We start from the raw sequence: 17,997 nt of genomic DNA, 5'->3' as shown, positions 1-17,997 counted from the left end.
CTGGCTGATATAATTTTTTTTTTTTAAATGACTATAAAGCCTTATCGGAGATCCCAAAATTATTAGGCCTTTTAACTAGGATGGAATGAGTTACAGTATCTAAGTCTGTCAACAGGTTCAAAAGGATTAGGGCAGTTGATAGAACTTGATAAACAAACGTTCTAAAATCTTCAGTGGCCGCCAGGAGCACTGATTTGGTACTTTAGATGGGTTGAAAACCAAACTGTGATGAATCAAGGGGTTGTTTAGATTCTACAAACTCCCGAAGCTGAGAATGGATGTACTGCTCTAGGATTTTGGTGGTGGGGGCAGCAGAGGAATAGGACAATCGTAATTTAGGGTAGCCGAACCTCCATATGCTTGTTTGTTTTTTAGATAAGGTAAGAACTGTGGCATGTTTCCAGGCAGCAGGCATCGTAACCATAACTAAAGAGTAGGTAAAAGATCTGTAATGTTAGACCCGATGGTATCTTAAGCTCTATTAATTAGGAGGTGAGCAAGGATCCTGAGGAGAACGAGATTTGCACACGTGTAGTGCGCCTTCACCCTATTATTGGGGGACATAGAAGGGAAGTGGGACAGTTGGTTACTGGATGAAGAAGAGACCTTCGAAAAATCTGAAGAGTCAAGAGGGGGTTGGGTGGGAAATAGAGAGGAAATATTAACCATTTTGCTGAGAAAAAAAACTCAGCAGTAGCAGCACATAAGCAACTTGAAACATACGTTAAGCTTTGGACAGCTGGAAAAGGCTCTAAAAGAGAAACACTATGCAACATATGAAAGGCATGGTTTGTATTTGCTACAATGGTTTGTACAACTGTGGGTACACGAAATATGCAGAAGAATTTGCATTATCCTTGGGCAAAGTAAGCCTTCAAGATTTTAAGGGCTCAATATTACATCCTCTCTGCTGCCTTGCACTACACAAAACTATAATCAACTATTGAATGAATGTTCCATTGTTGTTGTTTTACAGTGAACTTCTGACATAATAAAGAGATTAACTAAAATGTAGATGTATTTTTTTCATAAATTATATACCGCCTTAAATATGATCCTAATAATGATATTTGATGCCATTGAAAACATTCCTTACCAGCAGAGAAGTTGTGGATTTGGCAGAACGTGTTCTAACCGGTTGTAATTAGTAATGCGGAAGGTGAGAACAGCTGGGGAAGGGCTGTTGGCGAAGTGCCGAGTGATTCCAGCAGGAAAGGAAAGCACCATTTCTCCGGTGATCTTCACAATACATCTTAAACAGTAAGAAATAATGACCTACAGTTATTTTGATGCTTTTCATTGTCCTGTACGCAATTAGAAATACATAATCATTCATGCATTTGTATCGCTTTTTAGGTTGCTTTGCACTGAACAGTTGAAAGTCAATATCCACGCTTCTTGTTATCCATGTTTAGGTCTCGCCTACACAGCACGAATGCGCTGCATAGGAAAAAAGACCTTTTGCAATTGATTTACTTTTCGCATAAAAACGTGCACACTTTCCATTGCCTTCAATGGCAACATGTGCACATTTGGCGATTCCCTTGCGGGAGCGAGCTTTAACACCACATGTTTGTAATGAACTTGCAAACACATGGTGCCCGTGGCTCGCTCCCGCAAAGGAAACGCTTTGTGTGCCTTCCACTTTCCCCCAATTGGGAGTGCGAGTTCTTGTTATTTTTTGCGATATCTCGCGCAAGCAGCTTTCCAGCGATGCACCCCTCCCCCGGGCAAAATAAAAGAGAAAAAATGATCCCTCTGACATTTCTCTCCAGCATTTTTTTTTCCTTCCTACTTCAGAGGCTGCCGCTTGACGAACACACGCAGAATTAACGGCTCCTTAACAGACTGGGGTTGTTTTCGCTGCCCCTCCCGAGACATTTAGCGTGGAGGAAGAAACAGGATATGTATTTAATTCGAGCAACCTTGATGCAGCTTTTAAAGCTTTACTTACCTCGTAGGGAGTTCGTGGATAACCGAACCGGACCAAACGTGCCCCCTTAACCCTCCCCGGATGATACCAATACTCCTTGGAAAAAGCACTGATGCAAGGATGCGTCTATCGCGTTCAAACTGTACAAAGAAAAATTGACATGGTGACGGGGACAATAAAAAAGCGTCCCCATTATTGTTACTTCACGTGCAACGGAATGTATACATTGTGTAGAGGCGCCCCACAAAAAAACTGTACAAATTACGGTCGCAAAATATACAACCTGATTTAAGATGCCCTTGGCAATATTATCCCCAGAGCTGCCATGCTTTCAAAATAAGATCACGCACATCAGTGGTAAGGTACCTCATGGAAAACTGCTCCCAGCACTGGTGCAAAATACGGTTTCCATTGCTGGCACAATTTATTCCACAGAACATATACATTCATCTTAAGGTGCCCCTCTGAAACCAGTTGGCAATTACTGGTACAACATATCGAACATATAAAACGCGTTAAGGTGCCACACAAAAAACTGCTCAGCACTTGCACACTATAAACAACTAAATATACAGTGTATGTGAAGGACCCCTGCCCTCCTATAAAACTGCCCGTACAATACTATTCCCACTGTACGCACACTATACTATGCAGAATATGTATATCTGTATTAAGGTGCCCCATATAAAACTGCTCCTCTTACCTTCAATATATATAAAACAGAATACATAAATACATATTAAGGTCCCCCTTAGCCAACTGTCCCCAGTACCGCCACAATATAGAAAACAAAACATATCAATCTGTGTTAAGCTACCCCAACAAAAAAACTGGTCGACTTACTGGCACAATATCTATACTAATATAATAAAGAGAGAGACCAAACCTTTGAGGCGGGTAATCTCAGGAACCACAGCACCAATCACATAATATAATAAAGAGAGAGCCCAAACCTTTGAGGCGGGTAATCTCAGGAACCACAGCACCAATTACAATACCCAAAACAGCGTTGGAAAGGGCAGTTGCAGCAGAAGGACATAGGCTATGCAGACGCCCACCATATACATTTAAAAGGTAAAAGAACCGTGCCAGCAAAGTAGTCCCTTGTGGGCGTGTCTGCGTTGTGCTGTGGGCATGTGGTGGGGGCGTGACAAACGCTGGGGGAGTGTGGTACGTTCCGCGCTTTATGCCATGTCTCATATTGTGTGCTAATCTCACCCTGCTCCCTTTAAATACCCCTGCACCCCATTATCATAAACCACCCTTACTCCTTAAAATACCCCAACACCCTTAAACACTAACCCATCTTAACCCTATAAATATACCCTGTACCCCAAAACCTAAACCTATCCCTAAACCCTATAAATACCCCTGTACCTCAAAACCAAAAACCTACCCCTGAACCCTAAAAATACCCCTGTACCCCAAAACCCAAACCTACCCCTGAACCCTAAAATACCCCTGTACCCCAGAACCCAAACCTAGCCCTGAACCCTTAAATAACCCTGTACCCAAAAACCCAAGCACACCCCTGAACCCTAAAAATACCCCTGTACCCCAGAACCCAAACCTAGCCTTGAACCCTAAAAGTAAACCTGTACCCTAAACCTACCCCATAACCCTAAAATACCCCTGTACCCCAAAACCCAAACCTAGCCCTGAACCCTAAAAACACCCCTGTACCCCAAAACTCAAACCTACCCCAGAACCCCAAAAATACCCCAAAACCTAAACCTAGCCCTGAACCCTAAAACTAGCCCTGTACCCCAAAACCCATACCTATCCCTAAACCCTAAAACTACCCCTGTACCCCATAACCCAAAACTATATCTGAACCCTTTAAATACCCAAACACCCCAAAACATATACCTCAGTACCCCAAAACATATACCATACTTACCTTATCCAAACATTAAAAAAAACATGCTTTTACCATTCATGCATTTACAACGAATTTTGTTGTAAATGTATGCGTGGTAAAAGCATATAAAATGTAATGCCATGCGTTATAATGGCATTGCAGAGTCATGGTACTTTCGTAATGAAAGTATGCGGAGTGATGATATGCCGAAAGAAAGTTGCGGAATAATGGGTGTTTACCCTCCCCCGGTAAGTACATTGGTGGCATGGCGGCCCACATCTCCAGCAACATACTCATATTTTTTCACCACCCATTTGAAAAATGCACAGGTCTCTCTCATTGATGGCCAGCACCGACATACACTTTTAGACACACCTCCCGCCACAAGTTTTAGAATTGCAAACTTTAGAGCTGGGGAGCTACGTTCGAATCTCGGCATCAGCTCAACATCCTGTGATTCCAGGCAAATCACTATGTCTTCCCATGCCTACCACAAGTGAATGTGTTCTTCTGTAATGTAAATTGTGCTCAAGCCATGTTGTCGAGTTTGCGCTATAAAATATTGCAAGGAAAAATAAAGTAAGGAAACTCGAGTTCACACACTACTGAAAGTGCACACTTAAGTGCATCAGCAGTGCACTGTGAATCTGAGCGTTTCATAGGCCTGTCACATATAAGAAATGCTATCAAAACGAAATCCTACAAAACAATATACTACTGGCCGGCAGCAATTCATACCCGGACAACGTCGGGACGGGCTGCTAGTAGTATATAAATCTGTGTTACGGTGCCCCTTAGAAAACTGTCCCCTGCACCAGCACAATATATGCAACAAAATATAAATCTGCGTTAAGGTGCCCGATAGACAAGTGCCCCCTGCACCAGCACAGTATCAACAGAGCATAGAAACCTGTGTTAAGGAGCCCCATAGAAAACGGTCCCCTGCACCAGCACCATATATACAACAGAGCATAGAAATCTGTGTTAAGGAGCCCGATAGAAAACGGTCCCCTGCACAAGCACCATATACACAACAGAGCATATAAATCTGTGTTAAGGTGCCCCATAGAAAACTGGCCCGAGTAGTGACACAACGATATAAACAAATGAATGTCCCATGAGCAATGGTTCCCAGCGCTACCAAAATAGGTTCCCAGCGCTACCAAAATACAGAGCCGGATAGAAATTTTGTTAAAGTACACTTGCGATCGTTGTCACGACAAATGCAATTGAGTAAACAAATCTGTGTTTAGGTATAGTACATAAAATTGTTCTCAACAGTTACAATAGAAAAAAATCTACTGTCTTCGATATGCTGCCCCTAAGATAATTGATCGAAGCACTGCGACAATATATACCACTGAAAATACGGCCTATATTAGCAAACAGGATTACTGTTGAAGCCATCCCAGAGTCATTGGATGATCATCCAACTCCTTTTAAAGTCATTTTCACGTCATCAGACATCATCAAGCTCTTGCAGTCATCAGCAGAGGTTTAGAAACTTGAGAATGACTTGAACATGAGCATCTGATGACTTCACAAGTAGTAATTGTTTTTGATGACCTGAGGATGATTTGCAAATGAGTACCTGATGATGACTTCACATGATGTGATTGATCCTGATGATCTCAGGATGAGTATTTGATTACTTGACAAGAGGACATTGTTCCTGCTGATCTGAGCAGGACTAGAAATTGGGTTTCTGAATATTTCACAAGCACAGTTGAACCCTTGAAGAGCCAATTCACCGTTTTTGCTCCATTTTTATGTTTAACATGTTGACTAGTCGGATGATTTTGCAATTATTTGCAGATTACTGGACAATGAACTCCATTGAGATATTACAATGTTTTAATTAATTATCTGCAAATATGCATAACGTCTGATTAAGAAATATGTGTAGAGTCAGTCACTTGTTAATTAGGACTGGGGGAAATTTGCATTATGCTGGTATGATTCTCGTAATGCTGGGAATGTTCCCAAAATTATGCTATTTTGCCAGTATGTGTAATTATGTGCCATTCCTTTTAAAACTTAAAGCAAACTGTGCCATTTGTGGTAAACATTTACCGCTAATGCACTGAACTAATAATAATGTTAGCACCTGTTGCTTACTGTTCTTTTGTTTAAATGTGTCCTTGATCCAAAATACCGAAAACTGATACTGGGGCGAATTTCATGCTAAAATATAGCATGAAACGACAGATGTCCACTTCGCACAATTACATTGAATTTCATGTTATTACGTGAAAGCAATTTATGTAAATTCTGCTCAACCCTAGATACTATTTTTTGGTCTTTATTGACTTTTAAACCATTTGAACTGATATTAACGGGTAGAAGCAAGCATTGGGTGTTAAAAAGATCAATGCATGATACTGATATTGATAAAAATCGAACATTGTGGGCAGGGTTACTAAAATTAAATGGCAAAGAACTGTGAAATTAGCAGAAAGGAAGTAGACAAAAAAAATTGAAAGCATACACTGGGTAAGTTATAGCAAAGACACAATGTGAAGAATTCATTACTAGACATAATAAACTCTATGCAAATTTCCGGTATGGTTTCATTCTCTTCCAGAAGCACCCAAGTGGCAAAAATGGATTTGTAAATGTGCATGGTAGTGCACCAATTAAATAAAGACATTGCCCGAAGTGATCCCCAAAAACACACTAAGCAAATGAAAGCAGTATGGGCCCAAAAATAGTTCATTAAGCCAATCTGAGCATTTGCAACACCAATAGCTCAAAGTTTCGCTAATGCGAGACATATTGCATTGCAAATGATTTTTTGTATCAGGAGCAACACTGTTGCCTGTTAAATCTCACTTCTGTGTTTGTTTTTGTATAACTGAAGTGAATGTATTTAGTGGTATCAGATTTGGTTTTCAATTAAAATAATGCACAGTGGAGTAAAGTGATTTTCATAGGCTCAAACAATTTGGCTAAATGGGAAAGCTTAGTAAAGTAGGTAGAATCAGGTGACCAGCTATATGTGAATCTCCATTTTGAGGGCCCTAAAAATGTACATTATTTTAAGTCAATTTATTAGGCAAAACTGCTAAATAAAATTACAGAAGCATCTTGGGTAGCACTGAGAGCGCTGGTGCTGTCAGGAATCCTCTTTGCGGAAACATTCAGATGCTGACACATCCTGCTTACAAGACGCTTAATTTCCCACTTCCAAAACATGAATCACTGAGTAGATATTAAAATGACTTCGTAGAAACTCCCCTTGGCGATGGGTGCCAACAAAGAGTGTCGCACCACCAGCACTAAAGCCAAACCGGACTGGGTTTGAATCCAGGCGTCACGTTAACATTCTACTGTTCTGAGCAAATCATTTAATATCCCCATGCCTAGAGAAAAGATCTGACCTTGAGTGATTTAATCTGGTGCCCATGTAAAGCAAGTTTTCGCTACATAAAATGTGCAGAAAAGAAAGCTAGAAAGCTTGCACATACTTTAAAAACTAGCAACATCAATTTTTGGCATTAGATTCAAAAATATTTACCAACTCTTGAACCCGTGTGGGTGTGATTCAATCGGCAGTGATCTTTAAAAAGACATTCTAGGTTAAACTGGGATTGTCTTAGTTCATAACACGAACCCTTTACAGCGATCAACGAACTTAAAAGCACGCCTAAAGTCCTGCTCAGACCCAAGTGAGGCTGTGCACGCAATGGACCTATAGCGCTCTGTTTTCTCAACTGCCAAAACAGCCATCCACTGATGGCGGGGGTTCAAGGGAAAGGGTCGGCGCAGGCCCGTGCTTCATGAGGACTGCGTGTAAAGAATGTGATCGGTTATTCCGGGCACTTTTTGTATTTGATCCTTACACCCAGGGGTCTAGAAGATGCGTGAGGTTGTTAGCCAAATCTTTTTTAAAAGTGACCACATAAAATCGGAGAGGCGGTGGGTGGGCTGTGTAGCGTGGAAGCACCGAACGCTGCACGCGGACCAGATTTTCTTTTGTCTGTGTATAGACATGGGTTATGAATTGTGGAATTTTATGCGCGTATCTCGATAATAGAAGAGAATGCCAAAATGTTTACTTTCCGGGGGAGCTGTCTTTATACATGGCCAGGGATCCTTGCTTTCTTTTGTTGTAGTGTGTTTTTTCTCGCATGCATCAGTGAAGGAGGGCGTGAGAAATTTGACACTCGCGTGTGAAGTGAGACGTGTCTAGTGCACAAGCACAAAAGAGTATATATATATATATATATATATATATATATATATATATATATATATATATATATATATATATATATATATATATATATACACACACACATTTGGCAGATTTTGTTGCAGTCTTTCAATTCCTGGAAGAATTATACTGAGTGCCTTCTACCTACTTGTTTGGAAAATAGGTGTGCACGGGGAGGTGTCCTCCTGTAATGCAACTGGTGATCATGTAAAGCGCTCCGATACCTGATTCGGGTCGAGTTCGCGCTATATAAAACTCTGTAAAATAAAAAAATTAAATAAATACTTATGTTATTTCCATCTGATCTTTTCCGCTGCCGTTTTTCTTGCATATGTATTGGTTAAGTGGTACTAGAGCTGAAACTACATGTCCCATAATGCAATACGGAGAAGCAGAAGAAGAAAGAGGCGGTGTGAAGCTTGTTGGTGCCAGAGATGCAGCTCAAACAAGCACTTCAGAAAAAGCTAAATGCCCAAATCCATATTTCCTACCGTTTCAGATGTAGAATTGCTCATCCTTTCACACGCGCTTGTCTGCAAAAGTGCAATCTGTTTAGAAAAGGGACTGGTCAGATTTTTTTACCACCCACTTCCGGTCACGCCGGAAGTTCTGCACTTGGACAGCCATGTTTGGTAAACGTTGAGATGGCGAGGGAAAGTGAGAGCCGTCGAGATTTTTGGGAGTTGAGCGATGGCGATTGGTTTGGTTTCTGCAGCTTGGTTATCCGGACTGCTGCGGGAAGATTCTGCAAGATCCGGAAGTCAGTGGAACGAAATACTAGGTTTCAGGCGGCGAGTCGTCCTGTAAGAAATAGAACGAGACGTGAAGAAGTTGCTACACTGAGAGTCCATGTCGCACGCTTACTTTCCCAACAGAATTGTATCCAGGCAAATTGCAGGAGTACTGGCTGGGGGTAAAACCGTGAGTTAACCAAGGATAGTATTATATCTTGGTCCTTTCTCATCTGTCCTAACGGAGTGGGCACACCTTAGCGTGCGTGGACCCCCGGAGGACGTTTTTTTTATTGTTATTCTGGTCCTGAAGAAAGCTGAGCTAAGAAAGCAACAAACAGCAGAAGCATGTTGACCACTCACACCAGGTCACTGGAGTTCTAATCTAAACCACCAAGTGATCTCACTGTTTTTAATGTGATCAACTGGCCCTTTAATAAAGTTGTTGGGGTTCAGCTGTGATCTTTTATCACACCATTTATTCATCACTGATCACGTATATCACTTCACTCTTTTGTAATACCTGCTCCGCTGCAATCGCAGGCGTCGAAGCACACAGGGGGAATACTCGGTCCCTCCTGTGGTGAACCCCATGATGAAGCATTTCACCATTAGGGTGAGTGAGGGTTCTTTTAGAAAATAGTTTTTTCTTTTTTCCCCCCTTTTTCCAGTTCTTTGACCGCACATATAATTTAGTTTATTCACTGTGTGTTTCTTTACTTAGGTACAATGTCACTCAGGAATCCACATCAATAGGCGCTCTTTTGTTGTTGTAAATAAAGATTCTGCAACCGAAATTATTAGAGCTTGTTTATCTAGCAGGTATTGGGCATTGATTGCGGGGCTCGGTTCTGGGATTGCCTTTTTTTGCGGGTAGTTTTATATAGCGCGAACTCGTCCCGAAAGTATCAGGGCGCTTTAAAATCATGTTACAAACACACATTCATTGGTTGGTAGGCATCGGAAGACAAGTGATTTGCCCATAATTACAGGATGTTACGCAGACGAGATCTGAACCTGGTTCACCAGCTCCAAATACGCAGCTCTGGCCGTTAGGCCACACCCTCTCCACGAATGGGTTGTATTACTGCACGTTTGTGCAGGCAAGAGCTGTTTCCGCTTTTCTATGTGTTTGGATTCAGATGTTGGGAGGATCTTTGGGGTCAGATATAAAATACCCGTTTCCTTTCAGTTTTGGGAAGGGGGATCGAGTACATGCAAAATGGTCACATAAAAGCTTAGTTTCAAGCAGTGACGAAAGAGAGGTATGGTTCTGCAGATATTTTGGGCAAATTAACTTTTGCTTACAGCGTAAGGGATAGAGCAAACCAACCGCGGTCACAGCACACTCCAGCTGTCTTCAATACTCGCTGGGCCCTTCTTTTAAGGAGCACTGTTTTTCATGCTGTGGCTTTCGTTAAATACTTTCAATAACACCTTTATGGCAGCATGCTTGTGCTAGTGTGTACTCAACAAGGCTCCTGTTTTTTCGCAGTGATTTTAATATTAGAGTGCTGGCTTAGTGCGGAGAAGCCAGGCCCCCCACGAAAATGCTGATTGCCGAGGCATTCTGTTGTGACCAAAACCAGGTCCAACCTGATTTGCTGTCCCTCGTGGGAGCCTAGATTTGCATCTGAAGAGCTGCCACTTCCTTCGGAGTGCCAGATCAGCACAGGCTTTTGGAAGGAGAATGTTTTGCCATTCTCCATTTGATGTAAGTGCCACGAGAAGGCCATGTGTCTGACTCCCATTGTACCTGTCGCACAAGTTACTACTTGTGTAACGATATATCTGTAAGAGACATTAGTTAGTGATAGATTCCTTACCTTAGAATATCCCCAGGCGTCAGACTGGATCCGGAAATTTTTGCGTAGCAATACCCTTGCGCGTCTGTAGGCGTCGTCTGCGGCTCCGCGTCAGTCGTCGGCGTTAGAGCCGGAATGACGTCGGAGTACTTAAGACGCCGCCCATGCGCGCTGACGTCAGTTCTGATACACAGCTTTTCTGCGCCAGATACGCAGAGCCATGATAGAACCAACACTGGTGCCATGAAACTAGGGCCCTGAAAGGGGATGACCTTAGCCTTATATATCGGTTCGCAGAACGGGGAGGATGGGTGGGTCGGTAAGGAATCTATCACTAACTAATGTCTCTTACAGATATATCGTTACACAAGTAGTAACTTGTGCATCTGAAAGAGACACGTTAGTGATAGATTCCTTACCTTAGAATAGATACCCCAGCAATACCAACCCCGGTGGTGGGTCTGCGAACCAATATCACATCAGAAAGTCCTGGAGGACGGAACGGCCAAAGAAGCCATCCCTCCAGACTGGACTGTCCAGGCAGTAGTGTCTTGCGAACGTGTGCAGCGAGGCCCACGTAGCTGCCTGGCAAATGTCCTGTAAGGGGACTCCTCGGCCCAGGGCAGTTGTTGTTGCCGTGGCACGAGTGGAATGAGCCCGCAATCCAGCAGGGGGCTCCTTTTTCGCCATGGAGTAACATGCCTGAATACACAAGATGATCCACCGCGAAATGGTCCTCTTGTGCACTGCCTTTCCCTTCTTCGCGCCCACGTAACCAACAAAGAGTTGGTCATCCACCCAGAATTGGCATGTGCGATCTAGGTAATAGGAGAGCGCACGTTTTGGATCCAGACGGTGGAGCCACTCTTCCTCTTTCGAGGGATGCGGAGGCGGAAAGAAGGTGGGCAAAGTAATGGACTGCCCGATGTGAAAGGCCGTGACAACCTTGGGCAGAAAGGAAGGTCGTGTACGAGAAGAAAGGTGGAGTAGAAGAAAGAGCCTGGAGCTCACTCACCCTCCTGGCAGAGGTGATGGCAACCAGGAAAGCAGTCTTCAATGTGAGAAGACGGAGAGGACAGTTAAGGAGCGGCTCAAAGGGAGCACACATCAGATAAGTGAGAACAAGATTCAAGTCCCACTGGGGCATCACAAAGGGAACAGGAGGAAACATGTGAGTGATGCCCTTCAGAAATCTATTTACAATGGGGGACTTGAATAAGGAAGGCTGATCTGGTAGTCTTAAGAAGGCGGAAAGAGCAGAAAGGTACCCTTTAAGAGTGCCCAGAGCAGAGCCCGGCAGGGCAAGGGAAAGAAGGAAGAGCAGCACTTCAGAAAGGGGTGCAGAGAGAGGATCCACAGCCTTTGCTGTGCACCATGCCACAAATCTGTTCCACCTGCAGGCGTATACCGACTTTGTGGAGGGACGCCTGGCTGCCAGAATGATATCACAGATTTCAGGAGGCAAGTCAAATGGCCTCAACTGTCGCCGCTCAATCTGTAAGCTTGTAGGTGGAGACTGGACAGGTTGGGGTGCAGCACCGTCCCCTGCTGCTGCGACAGAAGGTCCTCCCGAAGAGGCAGACGAATCGGGGGATCGACTGACATGCTGAGTAGCTCGGGATACCAGTATCTTCGTGCCCAGTCCGGAGCCACAAGGATCACCTGGGCCCGGTCGCGCCTGATCTTCTTCAGCACTCTGGGCAGAAGTGGTATAGGCGGAAAGGCGTACAATAGACCGCAACTCCACTCGCGACGAAAAGCGTCTCCGAGCGAGTGCCGCTTTGGAAATCCCTGTCATTTGCCAATAAAACCAACTAGATACTGCACACTCCCACCAGGGTACATCCACATAAATGCCATCATGTACCAGCACAATCACCATCATACATTACTATGCACCCATTTATCGACCTATGTCCACACAACATTATACAACAACCATCATCATACAAGCAACACCAGATGTCCACAGAATTAACCTCATGTTCGCTATAGTACATCCACAGAACCACCATCATAAGCTAACAGAGAGAAAATAAAATTCCGTAAGAAAGTTGATGGGGAGTTAAAATATCTAATGTGTTAACCACTGCTACAAAATTGACAAGCTTTGGCAATCTTGAGTTAAGGTGCCTCTTTAACATCATGTTACACCTCTTTATTAGGTGACCTCTTCTGCCAACAAACTCACCATCTCACTCATTCAACCCCACTCAACGTAACTTACAACTGCACACCAAGTGTTAAGTCTGCAGAACCACAAGTATTCTCCCATATGTTGATACACCAAGCATTAATGGTCTACACCATCTGCAACAGCATGCACACCATTATATATATATCTGCACAGCCAGCATTCTATGTCGACATACGCTGCCGATGGACAACCACACAATCCAGTATGTAATGTTGGAAAGGCCGTGCGCTGTGTGAGGTTGGCTGCTGGTGGAGAGGGGGGGGTTGCCTCCGTGTGGGTTGGCCACAAGTCCTGACGTGCGGGAGGAGGGCCGGTTTTACGCATTGTAACAAAATATTACTTCCGGTTTAAAAAAAAAATAGAAATTCACTGGGAAAAAAGCCAAAGTACCATTATAGTTTAGTGAAATGTTCAATAACATAACGTTTTCAATGCTAAAAACTGAAATAAGCCAGTTAGAGTTCTCAGGTAACTATAACTTGTGCCCTCGCCAGGCATTGCTAACTTCACCACAAATTATATCACTCATGACATCGTCTATACCATCATTGATAAGATCACTGCGACATTTTCAGGTAATTATTGATAAGAAAGCTGTGCATGGTGGGGAAGTGAGTTATAGTTACTTGAGAACTATGACTGGCAAATGTCAGTTTTTTTTTTTGTTTCAACGTAATGAAACTGAACATTTCACCTAACTATAAGGTTACTTTAACCTTTTCGTTTTTTCAGCTTCAGGCCAAACATGTATAATGTTGATGCAAATCACTTAATCTCCTTGCGCCTAACAAAAATTAATGTGTCCATCTGTAACGAAGCTGGTGTTCATGTAAATCGCTCTGATACCTGAAATCTTTGGGTCGAGATTTTGCGCTATATGAAATTCTTTAAAAAAAAAAAAAAGTAGCTTATACTTTATTCCCCAAACTTCACAAGTTAGACCTTCCTAACCCTACAATGTCCTTCATTTTGCCTCTTATACCTTATTCCTCTTCACCGGGTACGTCTTCCTCATTCCTCTTGATCCTTCCCTTCCACTCGGTTGTTTCCTGCCAGCATTTTTCGGTCTTAGTCTCCTCTTCAGCCTCCCTTCTCCCCCTCCCTTCAACACTTCTCTCCGCTTCTGCTCAGCTCTGACTTTTCTGCCTGTAGTCCTTTTTAATAAATCCAGTCTTTTTTAGCCTCACCTTATCTCCCTTTCTGTGCTTCACATACCCTTACCATTCATTTCCCTATTTTGCATACTTCCTCTATTTAACTGCTGTGACAAACCCGAGCAAAATTGACTCAATGGTTATCTTCGATGGTTTTGGGAAATCCTGCAATATATTTCTACATAATTTAAATCATTTGTATATGTTTTTATAAAGTTTGTTTTTATTTCGTATGGTTAACAAATATGCATTTTTAGGTTGAGCTTTGGCAGCTCGCAAGCGTTGCTGCAAGCAAGACCTTCTGTAATCGATACAACCGCTTTATTCCTGCCTACGATTGGTTTATTCCAGCGTTGAACTTCTTTGCTGCCTCCTGTCGTGTTCCCACTGCCGATGCTTCACTTCCTATGAAAACTCAGGAGCACTGGTAAAGTACAGTGTACTAGGGCTTGCCTTCCTTATAGCCTTTGTGTAAGAACTTTTGTATGTATCTTTATTGATGCTTTTCTTCATTCGCTGCTTCTGCTAGTTTCGATTCCCCTGTTGCTTTGCATTACAAAGCCGTCCCCCCACCATACGAGCGCACACAGCCCCTACAGCAGTCGTCTTTTCCCTATCATTGCTTGGGTTAATTTTTCTTGCTTTCTACCCTCTTCATGATGCCATGCTTCCTGTTTGGACGGCATATGTCAATCAGTGTGTAATAAAATAATGCAGCAATATCGCAGACACAGCCTCCTTCTTTCCGAGCCCGTTCTTTCCTCCACAGCAGTCAGCAAGCTGCAACGGATGGGTATGATTGAGACGCCCCACAGCATGCCACACCCACCCTGGCTTCTGCTAGAGGCCTTGTCCAGAGACCATGCCGTTCACAAGCACACATTAGGTAAACATAATCAGTGCAACCATTAAAACATGCATTTCAGCTGTTGCAGAGTTAAAACTGACATTTGCTGTGGCAGCGCACAGTAAATTATGCTGATAAAGCGAAAAGAAAAAAAGTTAAATTGCACGAGAGGAGAGGCAAATCAGGGTGGTGGGCCAAATAATTATTTTTATATTGGAAAAAGTGTGTATAAAAGCAAAAAGTAAACCTTTGTATTGTGATGCTGTCCTTCTGTAACTCCACGAGCCCCTACTCCTGGTATCAGGGCTGCTTCACTGAACGCAAACCAAAAAACGTGGCACTATTTATTGTTCTTTTGTCCCCCTAAACATTACTGTGTAACATAGGCTAGTTCTGTGGGTGAAGCCAGATTATGAAGCACGGACCAGTGACCCCTTATAAATGTTAACGCTTGTGGCTGGCACAGATCAGTGCTCCCTATCTAGTGTATGTAGCATGAATTAAATGTGTTCTATGCAGCTAAGCACTGGTATATGATATTTGAGCCTATGTTGTGCACCTTCGACCAGGGCCCTGCTTTTTCTTAGCCTCGTTATGCAGCATGGCTGATAACCCACATCCTTATTTGCCTCGTTCTGCAGAATGGGCAGTGGCCCTTTTTTTTGTGAGCTTAGTTATTCGCCTTATGGTAAAAGAAGTTATATGTATAATTGCAAAATACAATGAGATGGACTAACCTTAACAAATGCCACTGTAGCACTCAATTAGACCCCAAAAATATACATCCTAGTTAATACTAGGTAAAAAACATATTTTCCTAGAAAGGATGTAATATGAAAAATCTACACAAAAAGGTGCTGGGTCAGATAAGAATATACCGTCTCCTTAAGAAATCAGGAAATTAACTTACATCTATTTTCTCTTTAGATCCAGCCCGTGTCAAATAAGGGAAACGAAAGAATAACTATTTTTCCACTTTCTCTGGATTAGATAAATCAGTTAAGTAACTATGTCCTTCTACCCATATATAACATTATCATCCTACCATATACCTGATAGACGAGGATTCTTTGGTTAAGTATATCTTTCTTCTCTCATTGTATTCTGTACAGGACGAGAGGCTGAAGAAACTCAGGCGCGAAGAAACAGAGCTACACACGCAGGTACCTCTGGCGAGGTAACATGGATGCGGACAGGAACCTGGAAGAAGAGATCAACGACCTGTAAAAGGAAGACCCATGTGTCGGAGCCGTAACATGTCAGAGACGTCCAATCAAAGTACCACAAATTCCCGAATGCAGGACAACAGGATCCGAGCAGGTAAGTCGACAACGCAAATGGAGTGCAGGAAATGCTAGGCAGATCTGTGACTGAACGCGAACCAGGTTCTTGTCACGGACCGTCCAATTTATCCACACTTGACTCCACCCAGCTCCCTGTCTGCAACAGGAGCGGGCGTGACTGACAATACCTGCACCCTGCTCTCCTTGAGCCTTGTTCTGTCTAATGCTGGGTGTTTAGGGCCTTGTTTTTTGGGAACCAGCTTTTGTGTTATAGATTATGGCCATCTTCAGTATTACCGGTTTTAGATACTGAAAGGAGGATGTAGAATGGATCCTTGTTCAACGAATTTGAAATGCTTTGATAGTTATGGAACGGATAGATCACTGGTATCCTGGAATGCTATCTCTCTGCCCTGATAGTATTTCCAGAGGCATATTTGTTTGAATTAGTGGTGAAGGGGTTTGGTGCCACAGTCATGCAACTGTAGAGGGACAACATTTATTCAGTCAAATGTTAAATGCTAAACTTATCACTTTCCCTAGCTGGAAAAGAACACACAGGATATCTCTCTCCTGTCTCTGGATGTCTTAGACGTATATTTCTGACCTGCACCATCACTTGGCCATGTGAAAGCCACTGCAACCGTGGCTGTGCATTGAGATTCAGTCTTACAAAAATGTTTGAACCCTTGCAGCGATATTACCTTTCTCATGCTACCTTGGCAAAAATATTAAAGTATGTCCATGTGCTAATACATAGTGATCCCCAAGTTCTTCTCAGCCAGTAAGACTAAGCAACTTACAACCTGAAAAAAGAAATAGCAACTGGTGACCTGACATTATATAGCCATTGACCATGGTCTGGAACACAAAGTTGTGCCCTGTTCCTTATAATCATAAGTCCATTAAGTTATGTGGTCAGTGGCCCATTCCGCATGGCGGTGAACAGCACCATGGAGCAAACTAGCCTTGCTTTGTTCTTACCAAGCATGGCCTCATGGCTCTGTTTGCACTTGTACACTGGTATTGGGGGATTCTGTTGCCCAAGCAGAACCACACCCAGCCACTGCTGGCACAATTTCCACTCTGCTTGATTTAGAACTATGAAAATAAATGTCTAACATACAGTGTCAAAATATATGGGCCCGATTCACAGAACTAACGTAAGACAAAATCCTAAGCTTACTACTATTTTGGTATTCACAGAAGGCCCTTACTCATTTCAGGATTCACAGAAGATAGGAGTCCTAACTTTCGTACTCCTAAATGCCTTCTGTGAATACCAAACGTCCTAACTTTAAGACTTTCGGAATTCACAGAAGGCATTTATGAGTCCTAAAGTTAGGAGTCCTAACTTCTGTGAATACCGAAATGAGTAAGTGCCTTCTGTGAATACCAAAATGGTAATACGTTTAGGATTTTGTCTTTAGTTAGTTCTGTGAATTGAGCCCAATGTTTGCATATGTGGTCCTAGATCATATTATTGTACAAGGACTCTTCTCTCTTAACTAACAGCTGTCTGCAAAAGAGCAATTGGGGAGGGGTCGTAACTCAATGAGAATTTGCGCTACAATTGGCATGCAAATCTGGTGCATAGCCTTAAGTTGGAATTTAATTGCCGCTCTCCCAATAATTAGATCGGGTGCCCTGTTCCTAGCATTTGGTTGTAAGCTCCTATTTGGATTTCTGGTTAGTATGGTCATTTTTTAGACTGTTTTCCAAATAAGAATACTGTAAGTAGAGTTCAGGCTCAACATGGCTGCCTCCATGATGGTTTTGTAATTGAAATCTGGTATTGATTGTGTTCTGTTTGCAGAGGAAGCGTGACAGCGTCTGGGCAACAGCAGCGGTTTCTTCACTTGGACAGGCGAGTCTTCTTTGCCTCCTGCCTACCTCTTAATCAATGCCGTGCTCTCCCCATTACCTCTTTGACCAAGAAACCTTAATGTTAAACTTATGAACCCCTGTAA

At 42.9% G+C, this 17,997-nt stretch overlaps 1 protein-coding gene across 5 annotated transcripts in view; it reads right to left on the bottom strand.

Moving 5' to 3' along the window:
* The window catches only part of SGIP1 (SH3GL interacting endocytic adaptor 1), a 1,273,000-nt gene that overhangs the window by 211,975 nt on the left and 1,043,028 nt on the right, over nucleotides 1-17,997 (bottom strand). For all 5 annotated transcript variants that reach the window (XM_086953766.1, XM_086953786.1, XM_086953772.1 and 2 more), the window contains one exon: nucleotides 1,097-1,252. In XM_086953766.1, coding sequence (XP_086809892.1) covers nucleotides 1,097-1,252 — 156 coding nt within the window. The remainder of the gene's footprint in view (nucleotides 1-1,096; nucleotides 1,253-17,997) is intronic.

This window comes from Lissotriton vulgaris, chromosome 1_1 (assembly GCF_964263255.1).
Source record: "Lissotriton vulgaris chromosome 1_1, aLisVul1.2, whole genome shotgun sequence".
In the NCBI taxonomy this organism is placed as follows: domain Eukaryota; kingdom Metazoa; phylum Chordata; class Amphibia; order Caudata; family Salamandridae; genus Lissotriton; species Lissotriton vulgaris.
The sequence above is the reverse complement of the archived record's forward strand: the minus strand, read 5'-3'. Positions and strand labels throughout refer to the sequence as shown.